Genomic DNA, 22988 nt, shown 5'->3' on the forward strand with positions numbered 1-22988 from the left:
TCCACGTAGGAGCGTCCGCGCTTGCTAAGCGCGGACGCTCCAAGTGGCGCGGCTCCGTGCTTAGAAAGCACGGACGCTGCTCCACGTGAGCAGCGTCCGTGCTTCCCAAGCACGTTTTGAGGTACTTTTGCAAAACTTTTTTTTTTTAAATTATTTTTGAAATAATTTTTAATTTTTAAATTATTTTTAAAAAAAACCCAGTAATTTATTTTATAAAAACTTCAAATTTATTTGGAGTGGGTATCTTTTCATATGGTCTCACGAATCTTTATCAATGAGACAACTCAAGTCAATCTATATTTGTGATGTCCGGGGCCGAAGAACGGTTTTTGAAAAGTTTCTAGACGAATGAAATATGAATGAACCGATCTTACACTGTAATAAGAGAGATTCTAAAACTATTAGAAGAACTTAAAATATTTGTTATGTACAACTCATATAAAAATGTGCATATTCTTTTCGAGAGTTAAACACATAAAAACTCTAAAGTTAAGCATGTTAGTACGCTAGAAAGATAAACATGCTAAAAAAACTCGTCTTATACAAAGAGTTAGTCAAATCTGATATATCAAATATTTATAATAAAAAATAATAATTTTAACATAAAAAAAATATTTTTTTTATTGACCATGATATAACGAAACAAAAGGATATCAAGAAATCTTTGATGATATATAAATAAAGTAATTAAGATTTCGCATTCTCACTCTCAGTTTTAGTATTCACTAACCAGACAGATTACATATCTTTACATATTTTGATCAAATCCATCAAGAATATTTATAGATTTTTACTGCGCTGAATCTTCAAATAATTCTCTTCAAAGAATAAAGTTTCACCCAATTTTGTCTTTGTCGATCTCTTCTTCAACCCCCGTGGCAAATGATTCTCTGATCCACACACTACAGCTTTTCCCCAGCTCACCACAAGGACACCCTTTTGTTTTTTTATCATTGTCGGGGTTTTTCTCTCAAGAGAAGAATAATATATACGTGTGTGTATATATATATATATATATATATAAAGAAAAACTCAACTCAACAACCCCAAGAATTTCTTTACAAAAAACCCACATTTCTTTTGTCCAAATGCATTGATATTTTGTTTTCTTTAATGTGTGTTGACGTTTCATTTTCACTGGATTGTTTAATCGGAGGGGGGCTTTGATCTTTTCATTTTCTTTTCTTTTTTTTTTCTCTCTTTATTTGATGTCTGAAAATGGGCTTTCATTGATATTGCGTAATTGTAGCCGTCTCTTTTGTTTGTCGATTGTAAAAGAGGTTATGTGATAGTGTGTGTGAGGGGAAGAGGAGTGCTTTTTTGTTTGTTGGGATGGCCACAGGAAGGCTTGTGGCTGGTTCACACAACAGGAATGAATTTGTACTTATCAATGCTGATGAAATTGGAAAGGTGAGTGCCCGAGAATTGTGTAATCGTGTTGGTACTTTGTTGAAATCTGACTCTTTTTAAGTGTTCGTGATCAAATTTCTGTTTCATCACTTTGGTCCACTTCAGTTTATGTGTTTTTGAGGGGTGAAGAAAGTTCTGCTTTAGCCTTGATATCTCTGTGTTCTTGCCATTTTGGTGTGTGGAAGCTCAGATCTTCCGAATTTCTTGAAAATTTTGCAGTTTGATGATGGAAACCTGCATCATTTCCACTTGTTTTTTCCCTAAAAAGATTGCCATTATTTTCGTTAATCTTGATACAATTTCTGCAATATCTAAATGACTTGCTTTCTTGACTTGGTTTTCTTTTCTTTTTCATTTTTTGCTTCTGTTCAACTTTTCTTGATTCAAGACCTCTTTAATCCCCCATTATTGTGCTTCAAAATGAGTTCATTAACTGTAAATCTTGAAATTTCTTGACACGATGCCTTAATCAGTTAATTGTTCTAACTTTAGGTGACTTCCGTCAAAGAATTGACCGGACAGAAATGTCAGATTTGTGGAGATGAGATTGAATTTACTGTGGATGGGGAACCTTTTGTTGCCTGCAATGAATGTGCTTTCCCTGTTTGTAGACCTTGCTATGAATACGAAAGAAGGGAAGGTAACCAAGCTTGTCCTCAATGCAGAACCAGATACAAGCGCATTAAAGGTTATTAATTCTTGTTATTTACTAGTTTTTCTTTAGTAACTCTCAAATATTACTGCTTTATAGAATTCAGTTGACTGACCATGAGACGTAATTTAATGCATGGGTGAAACTGGTTTTTTAGAGGGGGTGATCTCTGTTTTACTTAATTTAGATCTATTATTTTTGTCGCTTATTACATTCCAAATCTTTTAAAAAATACATCTTATGCGGGTACTAACTAACATATGATGGCAAGGGAAACAGTCTCCGCTCCCAACTAGTCTGTTTGGTTGCTTTTGGCTATAGTTTAATTCATAAGCCACTTCAAATTTTCAGGGAGTCCGAGGGTTGATGGAGATGAAGATGAAGATGAATTTGATGATTTGGATAATGAATTTGAAAGGAAAGATCCTTCGCAATTTTCGGGATCTGGAATTTACGGTCGCAATAACATCTGCCGGAGTGCTTCCGGAATTACCGATTCTTCGGACACGCACCCTTCTCATGTTATCTCCGAAATCCCTCTGCTTACTTATGGCCAAGAGGTATTTAGGCCTCAACAGCTTTTCTAGATCATTCGTTTTCGTGTATTTGTTAATGTTGTTTCGGTTTGCAAATCTTTCTGAAATATTGAGTCTTGGTGTAGGATGATACCATTTCGGCTGATAAACATGCTCTAATTATCCCTTCCTTTATGGGTCATGAAAGACGAGTTCATCCAACGCCCTTTACAGATTCTTCCATGTCCTGTAAGTTCTGTAAGTTCGACAATATGTATGTTTGTAGTTATTTTTCTTCGTTAGAACTTAGAAGTGTTATTCCCCTATGGACATTTCAGTGCAGCCACGGCCAATGGATCCTAAGAAAGACTTAGCTGTATATGGCTATGGTACTATTGCTTGGAAGGAAAGAATGGAGGAGTGGAAGAAAAAGCAAAATGATAGACTTCAAATGGTTGAGCATCAAGGAGACGATCCTGATTTACCCAAGTCGGTCCATTATTTCAGTTCCATTTTTCATACTTTGTAATTAGTAATACCACTTATGGCAACTTAGTGGTTTTGGTGGTTCAGCAAACTTTTTTTTCTTAGAAAATTACGTAGAATTTGAGTAATTTTGACTTGTAACTTTTGTATCTATTTCGTTTGTTTGTTGGAATTTATGGTTAACTAGTGTGTAACCTTTTGCAATTCAAGGATGTAAAACTAGTTTTATAGACTTTTATTTAATCATGTCTTTCTTTAATAGTATGGTACTAAATTCCCCTGACTCTATTTGCAGGATGGATGAAGGGAGGCAACCACTTTCTAGGAAGTTACCAATTTCTTCAAGCAAGATAAGCCCTTACAGAATAGTCATTGTGCTTCGAATGGCAATTCTTGGGTTGTTCTTTCACTACAGAATTCGCCACCCTGTTAATGATGCATATGGATTATGGCTGACATCGGTTATATGTGAGATATGGTTCGCGGTGTCATGGATATTCGATCAGTTTCCGAAATGGTTCCCAATTGAACGAGAAACTTACCTCGACAGACTATCTCTAAGGTATATGTGGTCGCTGTATTTTTTCTTTATTTGTTTTTCAGTATTTGTAATGCATCCCTCTTATCTGGGTTGATATGATTGAAGTTCTCGTAAGGTTTCTGCTTCATATTCTATGTAAAAAAGAACCATTTGACTATTTAACCGTATACTAAACTGCTTCTAATTCTTTGTTGATAAAATCATTGTAAATAAAGTGATCTTTTGAGCTAAATGCTTGTGTCCAAAATCGAGCTATATCTATATCTCATGCCTCTTATGATCTCAAGTTGGTATGGTTGAAATTCTGTGTAAGGTATGAGAAAGAAGGAAAGCCCTCTGAGCTATCTTCTGTTGACATATTTGTGAGTACGGTGGATCCCTCAAAAGAGCCTCCACTAATTACTGCAAACACTGTTCTTTCCATACTTTCCGTGGATTATCCGATCGACAAGGTTACGTGCTACGTCTCAGATGATGGTGCTGCAATGCTCACTTTTGAAGCTCTTTCTGAGACATCTGAGTTTGCCCGAAAATGGGTCCCATTCTGCAAGAAATTCAGCATTGAACCCCGGGCTCCTGAATGGTACTTTACTCAAAAAATTGACTATTTGAGAGACAAGGTTGAACCAACATTCGTGAGGGAACGTCGCGCAATGAAGGTGTTGTACTTTTTCCCTCTAGTATTTGCAAATTAGAATTTCCATCAAACATAACTGTATTTGGTTCTAGTTACTCGGACACCAGCATAATCTAGCCATTCTTTGAGTAAGTTCTGTTTGGGGTTAAACCTCGATCACTGAAATAGTCTGCTGCAACTGTTATCTTGCAGAGAGAGTACGAAGAGTTTAAAGTTCGAATAAATGGATTGGTTGCAATGGCGCAGAAAGTTCCCGAGGATGGTTGGACGATGCAGGATGGAACTCCCTGGCCAGGAAATTATGTCAGGGATCATCCTGGAATGATCCAGGTATTGTGAACATGTTCTTCATTTGTACCCTGAATATCATAATAGTGCAGATAAAATAAATTAGTTTTTGACCACCATTTTGTTTAATAGGTGTTTTTGGGTCAAAATGGCATCCGGGATATTGAAGGGAATGAGCTGCCTCGTCTTGTATACGTTTCTCGTGAGAAAAGGCCAGGATTTGATCACCACAAAAAAGCCGGTGCTATGAATGCTTTGGTAACTCTCATTCTTCTTTAATACGAGTTCATGTAATTAGATATTGAATTTATTATTTTCGTTATTCTTTACATTTTGTAATTTTAGATACGGGTGTCAGCTGTCATATCAAATGCACCATACCTACTTAACGTGGATTGCGATCACTATATAAATAACAGCAAGGCTCTTAGAGAAGCTATGTGTTTTATGATGGATCCTCAAGCTGGAAAGAAAATATGCTACGTCCAATTTCCTCAAAGATTCGATGGAATTGATCGGCATGATAGATATTCAAATCGCAACGTTGTCTTTTTTGATGTATGTATAGTCTTTTTCGGTGTTCATATTACAAGTTACGAATTTGTATGAGACTAATGCCATCCTGATTTCCAACAGATAAATATGAAAGGGCTTGATGGGATCCAAGGTCCAATTTACGTTGGAACTGGATGCGTCTTTCGAAGGCAAGCCCTTTATGGATATGATGCCCCTAAGAAGGCAAAACCTCCTGGAAAAACATGCAATTGTTGGCCAAAATGGTGTTGCTGCTGTTGTGGATCAAGAAAGAAGAATAAGAAAGGGAAATCAAAGGATAACAAGAAAAATATGAAGAGCAGGGAAGGTTCATCCCAGATTCATGCTCTCGAAAATATCGAGGAAGGAGTCAAAGGTGTGTAACAAAATATGAAAGCAAAGTATTGCACATATACAAAAACGTATCTTCGAATCTAAAAATGTGAGCTTTCTTCTTCTCGTAATTGCGTTCTTGTTTTTGGCAGGAATTGATGGTGAAAAATCAACCCTCATGCCCCAGGTAAAGTTAGAGAAAAAATTTGGACAATCACCGGTTTTCATAGCTTCAACACTTCTAGAAGAAGGTGGCATCCCCTCGGAGGCAACATCTGCATCACTCTTGAAAGAATCTATTCACGTCATTAGTTGTGGCTATGAAGATAAAACAGAATGGGGAAGAGAGGTATGCATCCAGATCTTGGTTAAAGTTCTTTTGTTACTCCAAAGGGCCCATATATACGAGATTTTACATAATGAGTTCCTGCTAACTGTACAATCAGGTCGGATGGATTTATGGTTCTGTTACTGAAGATATCTTAACTGGTTTTAAGATGCACTGTCATGGTTGGAGATCTGTGTACTGCATACCCAAAAGACCTGCATTCAAAGGGTCGGCTCCAATCAATCTTTCTGATCGATTGCACCAAGTTCTTCGATGGGCTTTGGGATCGGTTGAAATTTTGTTGAGCAGACACTGTCCTATTTGGTATGGATACGGGTGTGGTCTAAAACCTCTCGAGAGATTTTCATACATAAACTCAGTCGTCTATCCATTGACATCCATTCCATTGATTGCTTATTGTACCTTACCAGCAGTTTGCCTCCTTACTGGAAAATTCATTGTCCCTGAGGTAAGACCCTATCAAGAGTTAAGCTCTGTTTTCAGACTGTTTGCTGTTATGCCACCTTTTGGTTGTTTTCGCGTTGAAACCTCAAGACTGTTCCTAATGCAGTAACCTGTGATTAGGGGGGCAACCTCAAGATTTTGGTTGAAATGATACTCAGAATATTTTCCAGGACAAAAAGAACCTTTTTTAAAAAAAAAAAAAATCATGTGATTTTTTTCATGATTTTTTTTATTGGACATATGTTTTTCAGTTTTTCCATCTTTTCCCGTGATAGGACTAGAGCTATGCATGAACTTTATATCTTTTTTTTATACACGAATTCCGTGCACAATTCATTTTTCTTATTTAGACAACAGAGGATTGAGTATCTACGATCATACCAAAAAATTTAGCCGGTATTATCGGTATTATGTTTCGTCATGTGTTCAAAGAAAATGAATTGTAAGTTAGGGCAAATGTTGAGGTGCCACAATTACTCTCATTGTCTGCTGTTATTATTTTGTACAACTATCAAAGCGTGGTGTTTGTGTTGTAAGTAGTTTTGTCGCCATGAACTATACGACAGCGGGCAGTCATTACTACAGTTGGAGAGTCCCATTTCTTTCTTGCTATACATGGCATTTTAGCTTAACATACATATTTCTTTTTTTCATCAACAGATCAGCAACTATGCCAGCATAATTTTCATGGCGCTCTTTTTATCAATTGCTGTAACCAGTGTCCTAGAAATGCAATGGGGGCGCGTAGCAATCGATGACCTGTGGAGGAACGAGCAGTTCTGGGTAATCGGAGGCGTCTCATCCCATTTCTTCGCTCTAATCCAAGGGCTTCTCAAGGTCTTGGCCGGTGTAAACACTAACTTCACCGTCACATCCAAAGCAGCCGATGATGGAGATTTTTCCGAGCTTTACCTCTTCAAATGGACATCTTTGTTGATCCCTCCTCTGACACTAATGATCATCAACATCATCGGGGTCATAGTTGGGATTTCAGATGCCATTAGCAATGGTTACGAGTCATGGGGCCCACTATTCGGAAGACTTTTCTTCGCCATATGGGTCATTCTCCATTTGTACCCTTTCCTCAAAGGTTTTATGGGAAAACAAGACAGGGTTCCCACCATTATCGTGGTATGGTCTATTCTTCTTGCTTCTATATTCTCGTTATTGTGGGTACGAATCAACCCGTTCGTGTCGAGAGATGGGATCGTTTTAGAAGTGTGCGGGTTGAACTGTGACTAAATAAGTGGAAACATTTGGTTGTTTCGAGAGATTATACGTCGAAAAGTTACTTGGGAAACTCTCACAACGGATAGGTTTGGTGTAAATTCGTCCAGGTATAGTTGAAAAGGAAAAGGTTTGAAGAAGTAGATGGAGGATGATTTGTTGTGTAGATAACAAAAAAAGGGTCCAAAGCACACAATTTATATTTTTTTTTATTGATTCTTTGGATAAGTTATGCTGTGATAACCCTAAAGAAAATAAAATTAGTTTTTTTTTTCATATAAATTTTGTACCTCAATGATCTTTGTGCAATGATTTATTATTTGAAAATTTGTGTTATTTAATTCTGGTTTTTAATCAGTAATAATATTAATATTTGTCGTAATAAAACATAGGTATTCATTTTTCTTTTGAATCTTAAAATATATTTTCGTAGTTAGAGAAACACGACCATAAAATAAAATTCATCTTGTAAGTTCATATTTACATGTTCGTATAATATTTTATATAATATTTTATGTTAATTAGTATATATTTCAAATTCATACAACAAAATTATCATTTAAATTTATTATATTTTGAATTATTAATACATAAACAAATATGATGAAAATTTAAAATTTGATTTATTATTTCATCGCTAATTATAAAATTATACTCAAAATTCATGGATTTCAAATTCATATATTCAAATGTACCATGAGTTGAAATGATCAAAAGCTTATGTTTCTTTTCGAAGTTCAATTTTTAAGTCGGTTATCGATATTGAAAAGCTTCATCCATTTATCAGTAAACCATTGGATTCCATTCCAGTGGTTTTCTAGTAGTAAAATCAGAACATCAATAAGATCCATCAATTTCATAGGAGGATCGTTGAAAAATACCTCATGAAAACTTAAAATGTGTGCTCAGTCCCCAATTAATAAAATCATATGATGCACTCCCTAAATCAATTATTGATTAAATTTCTCTTTAATTTTTTTCCAGCTAATATTTAAGTAATATACGTAAACCGGACTTCTATTATTAAGATATTTTTTGAACCGGACTTCTCCATTATTTCTCTTCTATTCTCTCCACTGTTCGTGTGATAAAATCCTTCCCCCAACCCACGAAATCGACGCTCGTCTGAGAAAACCTAGCCGCTTTCTTCACCGATCGGAGAAACCCATCGGCCGAAAGGGTCTTCTGACTACGACGGAGAACCATTAGTAAGGCGCACGAGATAGCAAGCAGAATCAAGTGAGAAAGACCGTGAGTTTCTCCAATTTTTCATTTTCGAAATTTTTTATGTTTTTGTGGATCTTACAACGTTTGTTGTCGATTTTTTGTAGTTTATTCATTGCAGAACTTATTTTCATTGATCTTCGGAAACTGTGAATTTTTCCATTTTTTAAAAAATTATTTTCGTGTTCTGTCAATTTGTAAGAATGAGAAGAATTTTTTTTGTTTGGACTGCTGTGAAGGAATTTTCCCTCGTTGCCTCAGCGTTATCGCTGACTCTTGCATATATGTCTCTAAATTAGTGAAAATCCATTCATATTTTAAAAAAATAAATGTTATTTGCATAATCTAATGCCATAAATTAATCTATGGTTTGATTTTTGTTGGGGGAGTTTTCTCCCTTTCTTTATTAATAGATTATTTTTCTAGTTTAGTGGCTGATTTGTTTGGTGTGAATTTCATATACGAAGGTACGTGTATCATGATGTTATAAGGCTGGGGATGTTGATAAATTAATGGATTGTGATCAGGAGCAAGTAAGAATTGATATTTTCCGTAGTTTATTTCCCCATTTTACAATCTAATTTTTTGGATATAAATACAATGTTCTAAAAAGTGTAGTAAAAAACTTTTACATTAGGTATATCTTGTGGACCTCAGAAGAAGTGGATGTATAAATGAATGCTTCAAGAAATAGGATGATTTTTTGTATTATTTTGGATGACCTAGTTGCTTCCCTCTTGTAACAATAACCAAAAGGGATGCAAAAAATCTATGGTCATGTACATAATTAGTGATTGGTATTTGTTGTAATTTGACTGTTTGAAAAAATATATGGTCCTGTATACAATTATGATTTCAATTCCAAAATTAACTTTGATTGTATTTTCAAACTAAGTTATTTCGGTCGGTTGTACAACCATTATTTTTGTCGATCATGTACATCATCTCCTTGTTTTTTAATCTTTTTTGATAGGAAGGAAGTGTTTTTGTTTGCCTTGTTTTTTATTTTACTAAATTTTATGGTACAAAATATGTGGACTAATTTTATAAGTTTATGTTGTTTTTAATTCTGTATATTGATATTGTTACTTTTTTTCTTTTATGTAGAAATGATTAAAAGAAATTGATGAAAATGATGTTCATATGCAGAACAGAAAAGATGGAATGTCACGATGTTCTTCTACTTATTTTAGAAAAGTAATAAACAAACTTGAACCAAAACTGAATGAGAGGCAACGAGCAAGAATCATTGGTACTCCTTTTGGTAATTGGTTGAAGATGCCTAAACTGTCTATCTACAGTACCCGAGTTGATGTCATATTAAGGAGTTTCAACATTGACTCCCTCTCTTTTATCTTTGGAAAGGGCATCGTCATCCCTTTCACATCATTCGAATTTTCTATCGTCATTGGTCTACCTCATGGAGGCCAACCTGTAAACCAAGAGCTCGAAACAAAGTCGGATTTTTGTCACCCTATTTCGCAGGGAAGCTTATCAAAGCCACGAGGAAGTCGATTTCTGAAAATCTGTTGTTAATATCCGAATCAGATTATGACTAACATTTGGATGATTTTGTTAGAATGTTTATTTTGTTTGCGTTTAATTGCATATTATTTCCGCTGAGTACCTATTTGACTCCCCGGTTTGTATTTTCTTACATTGATGATTTGACCAATTTCTTTGGATATTCATGGGGAGACGTTGCACATAGATTTTAATGCGATAAAATTTCTGGACATATTGTGAAATCGGAAGGAGCATCTAGAAGAAAAACATACTTGGATGATTGTGTTGTCGAAATGATGGTGAGTTTGTATTATTTTTTGTAACTACTTGTATATAAAATTTTTGTATCATAATTTTTATTTTATCATTATTTATGTAGGTTTGGGTGTACGAAAAAGTTCCTTCCTTAAGAGTAGTATCCGGATCCCCGCGTACATATCCCCGTTTGTTCAAGTAGTGTGAAAGAAAGATTCCGTTAAAAGTTGAAGAAGCGGAGTTTTTGCTCAAAAGAATCACTTGTACGAAGGTATTTTGTTTTCAGATAATTTTTGAGTATTTCAAAGGTGATAATTTTTAATATTTGAAAGGTGTTTGACATCATTCCATTTGTTGAGGAATTGTAACTATTTGATCAGAGGGAGGAAAATGTAAAAGTATACAAATATATTCACCAAATGTATTTTTGGATGTATTAAGAATCAGTGTTGATTTATTTAGGTGTTGAATTTTCAGGTGTCGTCTAAAATGAAGGATGCAGAAACAACGTACAAAATTAAGAGATTGGAAAAACTTGTTGAAGACCAATTCAACGAGATTCAAATGCTTAAACAAATGTGTTGTCAATCTCATGGAATTGTGACAAAGAATGTTGTTGGTGGTCGGGTAGATTGTGAGGTGAATGTTGGAAAAAAAGACGACAATAATGTTTCGTTTGAAGATTTTGACATCGATTTAGGTGGATACAATGGATTCCATGATGTTGATGTCGTTCAAAATGTGATTAAAGGCAATGGTGTTGGTTTAACTGAGGTGGATGTGGCAGCAAATAAGGTTCACACAGAGAAGTCTTCGAGAGAGATAATAGATGAAAGTAATGATGTTAATTGTGTATCTAGCTCACAAAAAGACACAGTTTGTAATGTAATATCTTCAATTGTGAAGAATGTACTTACAAGAAATAATCGTGTGAAAAAGAGAAAGTCAGACATGTTTGTTACACCTCCAAGTTCCACCCCAAGACGTAAAACAAAGGCATTGTAGAATGCAAAGAGTATATTGTACTTAGTGATGAGGTAATAATGATTTTTGTTATGATTTGTTTAGAATTATTTCATTTATTTTAACTCGTCTTTATCAACTAAAATAAATGAAATCATTCTAAACAAATCATAACAAAAATAATAACAATTAATGTACATGATACCTCATCACTAAGTACAATATACTCTTTGCATTCTACAATGGCTTTTGTTTTGCGTCTTGGGGTGGAACTTGGAGGAGTGACAAACATGTCTGACTTTCTCTTTTTCACACGATTAGTTCTTGTAAGTACATTCTTCACAATTGAAGAATAACATTACTAACTGTGTTCTTTTGTGAGCCAGATACACAATTAACATCATTAGTTTCATCTATTATCTCTCTCGAAGACTCCTCTGTGTGAACCTTATTTACTTCCACATCCACCTCAGTTAAACCAACATCATCGCCTTTAATCACATTTTGAACGACATCAACATCATGGAATCCATTGTATCCACCTAAATCGATGTCAAAATCTTCAAACGAAACATTCTTATTGTCTTTTTTTCCAACATTCACCTCACAATCTACCCGACCACCAACAACAACATTCTTTGTCACCATTCCATCATATTGACAACACATTTGTTTAAGCATTTGAATCTTGTTGAATTGGTGTTCAACAAGTTTTTCCAATATCTTAATTTTGTATGTTGTTTCTGCATCCTTCATTTTAGACGACACCTAAAAATTCAACACCTAAATAAATCAACACTGATTCTTAATACATCCTAAAATACATTTGGTATATATATTTGTATACCTTTACATTTTCCTCCCTCTGATCAAATAGTTTCAATTCCTCACCAAATGGAATGATGTCAAAAACCTTTCAGATATTAAAAAAAATTATCATCTTTCAAATACTCAAAAATTATCTGATAACAAAATACCTTCGTACAAATGATTCTTTTGAGCAAAGCCTCCGCTTCTTCAACTTTTAACGGAATCTTTCTTTCACACCACTTGAACAAACGAGGATATGTACGTGGGGATCCGGATACTACTCCTATGGAAGGAATTTTTTCGTACCCTACATAAATAATGATAAAATAAAAATTATGATACAAAATTTTTAAATAAAAGTAGTTACAAAAAATAATACAAACTCACCGTCATCCCGACAACACAACCATCCAAGTATGCTTCTCTTCCAGATGCTCCTTCCGATTTCACAATATGTCCAGAAATTTTATCGCATAGAAATCTATGCGCAGCATCTCCCCATGAATATCCAAAGAAATTGGTCAAATCATCAATGTAAGAAAATACAAACCGAGGAGTCAAATAGGTACTCAGCGGAAATAATATGCAATTAAACGCAAACAAAATAAACATTCTAACAAAATCATCCAAATGTGAGTTATCATCTTATTCGGCTATTAACAACAGATTTTCAGAAATCGACTTCCTCGTGGCTTTGATAAGCTTCCTAGCAAAATAGCGTGACAAAAAATCCGACTTTGTTCCGAGCTCTTGGTTTACAGGTTGGTCTCCATAGGGGTAGACCAATGACGATAGAAAATTAGAATGATGTGAAAGGGATGACAATGCCCTTTCCAAAGATAAAACAGAAGGAGTCAATGTTGAAATTCCTTAATACGACATCAACTCGGGTACTGTAGATAGACAGCTTAGGCATCCTCAACCATTTACCAAAAGGAGTACCAATGATCCTTGCTCGTTGCATCTCATTCAGTTTTGTTCAAGTTTGTTTATTATTTTTTTAAAACAAGTAGAAGAACATCGTGACATTGCATCTTTTCTGCTCTGCATATGAACATCATTTTCATCAATTTTTTTTTAATAATTTCTACATAAAAGAAAAAAAGTGACAATATCAATATACCGAATTAAAAACAACATAAACTTCTAAAATTAGTCCACATATTTTGTACCATAAAATTTATTAAAATAAAAAACAAGGCAAAAAAAAAAACAGAAACACCGTCTTCCTATCAAAAAAAATGAAAAAACAAGGAGATGGTGGTACATGATCGACAAAAACAATGGTTGTACAACCGACCGAAATAACTTATTTTGAAAATACAATCAAATTTAATTTTGGAATTGAAATCATAATTGTATACACGACCATATATTTTTTCAAACAGTCAAATTACAACAAATATCAATCACTAATTATGTACATGACCATAGATTTTTTGCATCCCTTTTGGTTATTGTGACAAGAGGCAATCAACTAGGTCATCCAAAATAATACAAAAAATCATCCTATTTCTTGAAGCATTCATTTATAAGTTTTGTTTTGACCTTTATACATCCACTTCTTCTGATGTCCACGAGATATATCTAATGTAAAAGTCTTTTACTACGCTTTTTAGAACATTGTATTATATCCACAAAATTAGATTGTAAAATGGGAATTAAACTAAGGAAAATATCAATTTTTACTTGCACTTGAGCACAATCCATTAGTTTATCAACATCCCCAGCCTTATAACATCATGATACACGTACCTCCGTATCTGAAATTCACACTAAACAAATCAGCCACTAAACTAGAAAAATAACCCATTAATAAAGAAAGAGAGAAAACTCCGCCAACAAAAATCAAACCATATGTTAATTTATGGCATTAGATTACGTAAATAACATTTATTTTTTTAAAATATGAATGGATTTTCACTAATTTAGAGACATATATGCAAGAGTCAGCGAGAAGGCTGATGAATGAGGCAACGAGGGAAAATTCCTTCACAACAGTACAAACCAAAAAAATTCTTCTCATTCTTACAAATCGACATAGCATGAAAATAATTTTTAAAAAAATGGAAAAACTCACAGTTTTCAAATATCAATGAAAATAAGTTCTCCAATGAATAAACTACAAAAAATCGACAACAAAAATTGTAAGATCCACAAAAACTACAAAAACATAAAAAAATTTCGAAAATGAAAAAAATGAAAAATCGGAGAAACTCACGGTCTTTCTCATTGATTCTGCTTGTTACCTCGTACGCCTTACTAATGGTTCTCCGTCGTTGTCAGAAGACTCTTTCGATCGATGTGTTTCTCCGATCAGTGAAAAAAGCGGCTTGGTTTTCTCAGACGAGCGTCGATTTCATGGGTTGGGAGAACGTGGATTTTATCACACGAACAGAGGAGAGAATAGAAGAGAAATAATGGAGAAGTCCGGTCCAAAAAATATCCTAATAATAGAAGTCCGGTCTACATATATTACTTAAATATTAGCTGGAAAAAAATTAAAGAGAAATTTAATTAATAATTGATTTAGGGAGTGAAAACAAAATAAAATTGGATTTAGGGAATGTAGCATATGATTTTATTAATTGGGGATAGAGCACACATTTTAAGTTTTCATGGAGTATTTTTCAACGATCCTCCCTAATTTCATTGCCTCTCTTCTCCAAGAAAAAGATACTAAATCCCCTAGATAATTCCATTGCCTCTCTTCTCCAAGAAAAAGATACTTTACGACTCGTGGTCCCCCTACCTCCTCTACGCAGCATTGCTCCGTCTTCGTCATTGCCTCCTGTAGGAGTTTGGTCCGTGTCTTCGTCACATTGTAGACTCGAACCAACTATTGGTCGTCGTCGTCGCCTCTTTGGTCTTTAAAAGGTATTCTCTTATTCTACTAGAGCCCAAAAAACATGGGGTGTAGAGAATTGGTAGTCTCTGTCGGACTACTAGCTTGTGCCAAAACTTATTTTAAACTTGAATCTATCAAACCTATTATGAGTTGAATATTTTTCTAAAATTATATACATTATTACTTTTGTTTTAAATTAATCATCATTATTATTGTTATTATCTCCATTCTTCCATTAACTAAAAAAATGTAAATTTCAAATTTTGAAACAATATCGTACATCGAATTTTTCGATATGATAATAATATGAAATGTGAAAATTATTTATACGAAATATCAAAACAATATATAAAAATTTAAAAATATATAATATTCGATATTAAACGTATATTTCGATATCCAACCCTCAGAATAATGCACAATTTCGATATAATCGATATTCTAGTTATATATTTTCCGAGTTTATACACATCTAGTAAATCCGAATCCGATCCAAACAGTATTAAATAGGATCGAAGATTGCATGTTTTAAGGCTCAAAATACATAAGGGAGTAATTTTTTCATTTTCCCCACGCAAAAGTCGAGAATTTTCCCTCCGAAAATCAATTTAATTCAGGAGAAGTTGAATGTTTGAAAAAAATTCACGAAAAGCTTTTTAAAAAATTGAAAATTTCGAACAAGAGGATGAAGAAACCTGGAATCAGAAATCTCGTGTGGAAAATTGCCGCTCACCGCACCGCCGGCGCTGTCGCCGGAAAATGCTACGTCTGCAAATTTGGAGAATTTCATCATTTTACCGATTTTTTCTTGCGCCAATTAAAAGTAAAACAAACGGGAAATTAGGAAACGAAGAGCAAAAGTGAGGGGCAAGATAAATGCAGGGAAATTGGAGAGGAGCCATTGCTCGACGGCGGAATCATAGCGGGACTGAAAGGGGGATTTTATAAAGAGTCTGCCCTAATTTCCCGTAGTGGGCTTTATAAAATTTGTTTGGACCGGCCAAATGAACCGAATTTGTGCATTAACAAACCCTACGCCAAATGCTCCTTCAAATTGGAGCTGTGTGGTGTTTACCGTGTAGTTTTGCTGTTGTTTAAAAAAAATTCAAACTAAATTATCATATGCACATGCAGTTGGTTATTATTTTTAAAAATAATCACGCTTTTACATGTAAAATTAATTTTATTGCTTTGATCGATTTTTCGAGAGGTTGCGGTGGTTTGCGGGTTTTTTTGTGATTGATAAAACAATAATCAATATTAAAATATTTGTGGTAAAAAAAAACTATAACAAATACGACAATAATTTGAAGAATATGTAAGAAGAAGATATGTTTTTTGAGGAAGAATTTTTTTGAGAGTTGACCTAAATGGAATAAATTTTGTTGTTGGGAAAAAAAAAAAAAGAAAAAGAACCGCACCATGTATTCTAGTACATGTTGTGATTTATGATTATCATTTTTCAATAGCCGTTTTTAGAAGAAAAAAAGTCGTGGTACAATTCAATATACTAGCTACTCTGCACACGCGGTGCGTGTGTGTACAATTTTTTTTTATAATTATTTATGGACTAAAATGAAATTTGACAAATTATCGAGGTACTAAAGTGCTATTTGAATAATTGTAATAAAAAAATAAAAACAAAAATGTTTTTTGAAATTAAAAAAAAAAACAAAAATGTAATTTTGATATCAAATAGGGGCAAAATAAGGAAACAAAAAAACAGACCAAAGACACCAAAAACAGTTATTCTAATATGCTTAGACTTAATAAATAGTAAAAGATGAATTGTTTAAATAAATAAAAAAACAGTAAAATTTTATATTAAAATGAATGCCCTAATATCTATACTATCTTCTTAGAGTAACTATCTTATCAGACACCAAAATATTTAATTCTATAATTATATTTTTTATCCTACTAAAAACCTTCTCAAGTCACTCCATATTTTATATAGAAAAAAATATAAACAAAACTTCTCTTTTAAATTGAACAAGTCTTCTAAATTGAAAATAATTTTTTTATTAATTGTTTAATATTATTTGATCAAAATAAAAATAATAATAACACATGTAATCCGTGTGCATCTTTTAGTAATCTCTACTATTTTATTAAGAATGAGATGCACATAAAAACTGCCCTGCGGACACCAACTTTTGTATTGACCATTTTGCCCTTTTCATTCATCTCAAAAATCTCTCTCTCAAAGTCAATCCCTATCTCCAACAAACCGTTCCACACAACAACCACCCAATCACACAAAGTCTCACTCATTTCCCTCCTTTTTCCCCGTCCTCTCTTTCTTAAATATTCTTTTTATTCTTATTTTTTCTTCGGTTTCTGCTTATGGCTCTGTTTTCAGAAGGATTAGTGAAGGTTTGTTATCTAAATTCTCGATTTTTTTTTTGGCTTGATTAAGTTTATTTGATTGGCCTCTGTGTTTTTAAAAAATATATTTTAGAAATTTGATGATCGTACTATGTTTGTCGTATGTTTTTTAAAAATATATATTTAAACTTTGGGATCTCTTGCTTCTCATGGATCAAGTAAAAAACAATTTACTGTCATGATATTGTAAAATCATAAAAGTTTATTATATTAGACTCATATATTCATGACACAAGCAACGCGTGTGCTTCGATGTCTAGTTATTATTAAGTTTAAGACACCTATAACAATTAATTTTGATGACATGATCTGTGTTTTGATAAACCGAAAAGAACTCTTTTTACAAATTACAAAACATTCTATTTTTGTTTAATAAAAAAATGTCATGAAACTTATTTTAGTGAATTGACGTCTAATCATCCTAATAAAATCTTTTCGATATTTTGAACTTTTAAATAAATATTAAAATCTTTCCTATCATGATTTTTTTTAAAAAAATATAATCTCATAAATTCACAAAAAAAATTATTTAACAATAAATTATTTTAATATATATGCATGTACCGCGTGCGAAGGGCACTAGCCACTAGTCTAACATTAATTCACAATAAAGTTTTTTTTGGAGTGGAGATCGTCTCACGGATCCTAATCTATATTCACAATAAAAAATAATATTTTAGCATAAAAAATAATTTTTTTCATGGATGACCCAAATAAGAGATCCGTCTCAAAAATACGACCCGTGAGACCGTCTCACACAAATTTTTGTCCTTTTTTGTTGCTAATTTATTATTAAAATTTATGGTTAGGATGAAATTTTGATGATTAATGTATTATTTTTTGAACTTTTTGTTTTATTGTGTATTTACTAGAATTAAAAACGTGTCTAATGCTGAACGAGTTTCAAAGTTCCAACAAGAACGCATTTTGGGATAATCAAGGACAAGTCCAGGTCCAAAACTCGTCCGTACTTGCTCCGTTGCCATGCCTAACGTAAAACGAAAACAAATAGGCTGGATAACTAAGAATTACTATTTTTAGAGGAAGGAAAAGAGGAAGGCCTCGCCAACACTCAAGATGAACCTGGATGATCACTTCATGCCCTCAATGGATGGTGGGTGACAGGACATTCGGATGAGAAGCACAAAGTTTCCGAAATAAAAATTATTTTCCAAATAAAGTTTTGTCCAAAAAGATTAATGCGATCAAAAGACCTTACTGGACCCGACCACACACGCGTGTGTTTCATTGAGATATGAAACGAAGAGCAAAAGCGAGGATCAAGATAAATGAAGGGAAATTGGAGAGGAGCCATTGCTCGACGGCGGATTTTAAAATTTTTCTTATGTTTTTTATATATTTTTTTTGTTAGAAAAATAATTTTTTTAAAAAATATTATAATTATCTTCATGTTTTATGCCTTGTCAAATTTCCTTCGATGGATACTTATAGCTACTTTGTAGCGCATTGCTTAGTTTCATGAGACCCATACATATATATATATATATATATATCGCTACAAAGATGTGTCACCAAATACTAAGATTTTTTATAGTAAACTAAGGGTGAGTCTATGATACATCCGTAGTAGATCTCTCTATGTGTTTGTATTAGATAATCGACTGATAGACTTTATATTTTTTGTTTTTAAATGAAACAATTGACTGATCATCTTATATAAAACAAAAACCGTGACATCTACTTTCGGTGTAGTATAGATTCACCCGGTAATCAATCATCAATATTCACATAAAGTGAATTTGAAAACATTCTTTCACAAACATCCATTCACAGAACTTCCAAGCTCAAGTTGGATCAATACATAACATTTAGCGAATCATGTACCATACATAAAGCCTGTCCCATGTGTCTGAGAAAAAAAGCCAAAAAATGCATCTCTAAAAGTCTTGTTAAAGATTATTGTGATGCAGATCGCTGAGAATCTTGTTGCATATCCTGCAGCCAAGAACGAATAAAACCTATCAACTTCAGAGTTCGACGTGTGATTGTTGTTGATATTTTCTTGATTAGGGGTATCATTTGCATGATCGGTGTTGCAACGAATTTTTAGCGGAAGGTCACACAGATTGTTTCCAATGAAGCTAGAATCAGGAAGACTTTGGAGTTGATTGCTTTCTGGTACTCTTCCTGTTAAGTTGTTGAAAGGATAGATCAAGAAAATTCTAAGAAGACAAAGTTGAGATGTTGTCCGAAATTTCACCAGAGAGAAAGTTCCGTGAGAAATCAAGAGATTCCAACTGAGACATGTTACCAATGGTTTCAGAGATCGATCCTTGCAGGCGATTATGTGACAGCATGAGTGACCTTAATACCACCAACTTTGTCAACTCCTCGAGGATCTCTCCCGAAAAGTTGTTCTTTGATAGGTCGATATTTGTAACTAAGAAAAGAGTTGAGTCGTAATGCAATACATTTCCTTTTGCATGGACAAATCCGCTATCTAATAAAAAAGAAGACCAAGAGAAAACCTCAAAGACACTTATTTTTCCAACCATCCATTGCTAGTCATCACAGTGAAATTATTGAAACAATGAGGTAATATCCCAGAGAGATTATTGTCTGACAAATCCAATATTTGAAGAGATCTCGGGTGGTAGAGTTGTGGAAGCAGTTTTCGACTCAACTTATTTGAACGTAAGATGATAATTCTCAAATTTGACAAACGTATTTTCAACCATTTCGGTACATCTCCAACAAATTTGTTGTATGAAAGATCGATTTTGACTAATTGTGGGCAATTTTGCAATGAAGAAGGTATTTTTCCAGAGAAACTGTTATTATACAACTTCAATGATGATAATGAACTAAAAAGTCATATGAATTTTGGGATGGTGCCTGACATCTTATTGTTTTCGAGATTCAAGTAGCGTAACATCTCAAACTTCATGAGACAATCTGCTTTTTTTTCCAGATAATTTGTTTCCTTCAAAATTACGAATTTTGAGCAACGATGAACCACAAAAAGCTTGTGTTATCCCTCCTGAAAATGAATTGTTTGAGAGATCTAGCTATTAAATTTTTACTACTCGAGGCAGTGGGCCACTGAATCTGTTTAAACTCAAGAGTGTGTCCAGGGGAAAACTATTTTTCAAATAAGTAATATTGCCACAAAGCTGATTATGAGAAAAACCCAGTGACACACCAATTGACCAAAACAAACTAAGAATATGATTAGAGATTAGTCTAGTACCAGAAAAGTCGAGAACTTCAATGTGCTCCTTTTTTGTCTCGAGCCATATGGGTATCTGGTAAGTGCCTAAGCTCCACAATTGGGCCAACTTTCAAAATGAAATGGTTCCCGGAAGCTTCAAAAAATTTTAATTTTGTAAGATTTGAAAAATGGTTTTCCTTAATCATCATTTCCATTGGCGTGTTACTGGATCTTTCTTATAATCAACTTTATGAGAATATTATTGATTTGAAAAATGGTTTTTCCCGTGACACTCTTGAGTTCAAACAGATTTAGTGACCTATTGCCTCGAGTAGGAAAAATTTAATCACTAGATCTATCAAACAATTCATTTTCAGGAGGGATAACACAAGCCCTTTGTGGTTTGTCGTTGCTCAAAGTTCTTAATTTAGAAGGAAACAAATTATCTTGAAAAATACCAGATTGTCTCATGAAGTTTGAGATGTTACGCTACTTGAATCTATGAAACAATAAGATGTCAGACATTATGCCAAAATCAATAGGACTTCTTAGTTCATTATCATCATTGAAGTTGTATAATAACAGTTAGTCTGGACAAATACCTTCTTCATTGCAAAATTGCTCAAAATTAGTCAAAATCGATCTGTCATGCAACAAATTTGTTGGAGATGTACCGAAATGGTTGGGAACACGCTTGTCAAATTTGAAAATTCTCATCTTAAGCTCAAATAAGTTGGGTGGAAACTGATTCCACAACTCTGTCACCTGAGCTCTCTTCAAATATTGGATTTATCATAAAATAAGCCCTCTAGGATATTGCCTCAAATTCACTGTGATGACTACCAATGGACGGCTGGAAAAAAAATGTCTTTTCCGAATATATCAGGCAAGTGACATGAAAGTTGGTTGCCCAAAAGTTGTAGTGTCTTCATAGCTCCTCTGTCACAGTTAAGCATGCTTCCAATATATCTTGCATTTCTCCCTCCAATTTATTGGATGATAAGTCCAAGTTTTTTGTGACTTTTTTCTCGAAAGCTGATTTCGGGATAAATCGAGGAATTTTAAGGAGGTTAGATTGGCTACGGATTCAGAAATTGTTCCATGCAAAAAGTTTTGTACCAGGTTTGCAAACTCAAGATTGTTGCACAGGTAAAGCCAATTTGGTATGACTGTATCGAATCTATTCAATGAAAGATCAACGTTCTCAAGCTTGGTGGTGATGCTACTATTTGGTACAGGACCGCTGAAATCACACTCTCACATTTAGAAAAATGAGCATTTCGAAAACTATTGATGAAAAGATCAAGAATCGTGAGAGAAAAAAAAATTGACATGGTCTAAAGGAGCAATCATACCATCGAAAAATTAGCAAACATTGTTATTATTTGGTCCGAGTGAATCCGATCCAATTGTGTCCGGTAAACTAATTTTGTTAATTACATGAATAAAAAGAGGAAAAAAAAACAAACACGAAGATTGAATGTTTTAAGGCTCAAATACATAAATGGAGTTTTTTTTTTTTCATTTTCCCCACGCAAAAATCGAGAATTTGCCCTCCGAAAATCAATTTAATTCAGGAGAAGTTGGATGTTTGAAAGAAAATCACGGAAAGCTTTTTTAAAAAATTGAAAATTTCGAACAAGAGGATGAAGAAACCTGGAATCAGAAATCTCGTGTGGAAAATTGCCGCTCACCGCACCGCCGGCGCTGTCGCCGGAAAATGCTGCGTCTGCAAATTTGGAGATTTTCTTCATTTTACCGATTTTCTTGCGCCAATTAAAAGTAAAACAAACGGAAAATTAGGAAACGAAGAGCAAAAGTGAGGGGCAAGATAAATGCAGGGAAATTGGAGAGGAGCCATTGCTCGACGGCGGAATCATAGAGGGACTGAAAGGGGGATTTTATAAAGAGTTTGCCCTAATTTCCTTCGGTGGGCTTTATAAAATTTGTTTGGACCGGCCAAACGAACCGAATTTGTGCATTAACAAACCCTGCACCAAATGCTCCTTCAAATTGGAGCTGTGTGGTGTTTACCGTGTAGTTTTGCGGTTTTTTCACAAAAATTTCAAACTAAATTATCAAGTAAAATGTAAAATATTATTATATTTAAATTGATTCGAAAAAATAGAGATAAATGATTTTTCAAATATAAAATATAGTTCAAATCATACAAAAAAATATAGATAAAACAATAATCAATATCAAAATATTTGTGGTAAAAAAAAAACTCTAATAGATACGACAATAATTTGAAAAATATGTAAGAAGAAGATAAGTTTTTTGAGGAAGAATTTTTCTTTTCAGAGTTGAGGCAAATTGAATAAATTATTTTAATTGATTCTGTTATTTATATATTATTAGCACTTTAAGCCAAATAATATGACCAACGATTTAGACGAACCAGTT

At 33.7% G+C, this 22988-nt stretch overlaps 2 protein-coding genes and 2 long non-coding RNA genes across 5 annotated transcripts; 3 read left to right on the forward strand and 1 right to left on the reverse strand.

Moving 5' to 3' along the window:
* Positions 1–886: 886 nt before the first annotated feature.
* On the forward strand, positions 887–7752 carry LOC140818996 (cellulose synthase A catalytic subunit 6 [UDP-forming]-like). Its single transcript, XM_073178976.1, has 14 exons — positions 887–1410; positions 1903–2098; positions 2414–2622; positions 2724–2826; positions 2916–3066; positions 3359–3625; positions 3918–4263; positions 4434–4571; positions 4662–4787; positions 4875–5087; positions 5166–5439; positions 5549–5745; positions 5843–6193; positions 6850–7752. The coding sequence occupies exons 1-14, from the start codon at positions 1333–1335 to the stop codon at positions 7429–7431; spliced, it is 3231 nt and encodes a 1076-aa protein (XP_073035077.1). The 5' UTR covers positions 887–1332; the 3' UTR covers positions 7432–7752.
* Positions 7753–8132: 380 nt separating this feature from the next.
* Positions 8133–11312, forward strand: LOC140819634 (uncharacterized). 2 transcript variants are annotated; one of them, XR_012115250.1, is made up of 5 exons: positions 8133–8667; positions 8748–10445; positions 10526–10672; positions 10734–10799; positions 10879–11312. It is a non-coding gene; the product is annotated as an uncharacterized lncRNA (long non-coding RNA). The 2 variants fall into 2 exon arrangements; XR_012115249.1 differs by having other exon boundaries at positions 8134–10445.
* A 210-nt stretch (positions 11313–11522) lies between these two features.
* LOC140820184 (uncharacterized) lies at positions 11523–13138 on the reverse strand. Its single transcript, XM_073180509.1, has 4 exons — positions 13105–13138; positions 12342–12481; positions 12212–12277; positions 11523–12132 (listed from the first exon to the last, which is right to left on the reverse strand). Exons 1-4 carry the CDS (start codon positions 13136–13138, stop codon positions 11704–11706), a joined length of 669 nt encoding a protein of 222 aa, XP_073036610.1. The 3' UTR covers positions 11523–11703.
* A 6159-nt stretch (positions 13139–19297) lies between these two features.
* Positions 19298–19917, forward strand: LOC140819348 (uncharacterized). Its single transcript, XR_012115207.1, has 2 exons — positions 19298–19418; positions 19613–19917. It is a non-coding gene; the product is annotated as an uncharacterized lncRNA (long non-coding RNA).
* The last annotated feature ends 3071 nt before the right edge of the window (positions 19918–22988 follow it).

Source organism: Primulina eburnea, chromosome 18 (genome assembly GCF_022965805.1).
Source record: "Primulina eburnea isolate SZY01 chromosome 18, ASM2296580v1, whole genome shotgun sequence".
Taxonomy (NCBI): domain Eukaryota; kingdom Viridiplantae; phylum Streptophyta; class Magnoliopsida; order Lamiales; family Gesneriaceae; genus Primulina; species Primulina eburnea.

Coding starts and splice junctions, on each gene's coding strand:
- LOC140818996 (XM_073178976.1), top strand. CDS start 1,333: ATGGCCACAGGAAGGCTTGTGGCTGGTTCACACAACAGGAATGAATTT. Junction 1,411..1,902: donor ATGCTGATGAAATTGGAAAG/GTGAGTGCCCGA, acceptor TTCTAACTTTAG/GTGACTTCCGTCAAAGAATT. Junction 3,626..3,917: donor CTCGACAGACTATCTCTAAG/GTATATGTGGTC, acceptor ATTCTGTGTAAG/GTATGAGAAAGAAGGAAAGC.
- LOC140820184 (XM_073180509.1), bottom strand. CDS start 13,138: ATGCAACGAGCAAGGATCATTGGTACTCCTTTTG. Junction 12,278..12,341: donor AAAGAATCATTTGTACGAAG/GTATTTTGTTAT, acceptor AATATCTGAAAG/GTTTTTGACATCATTCCATT. Junction 12,133..12,211: donor AGAGGGAGGAAAATGTAAAG/GTATACAAATAT, acceptor TTGAATTTTTAG/GTGTCGTCTAAAATGAAGGA.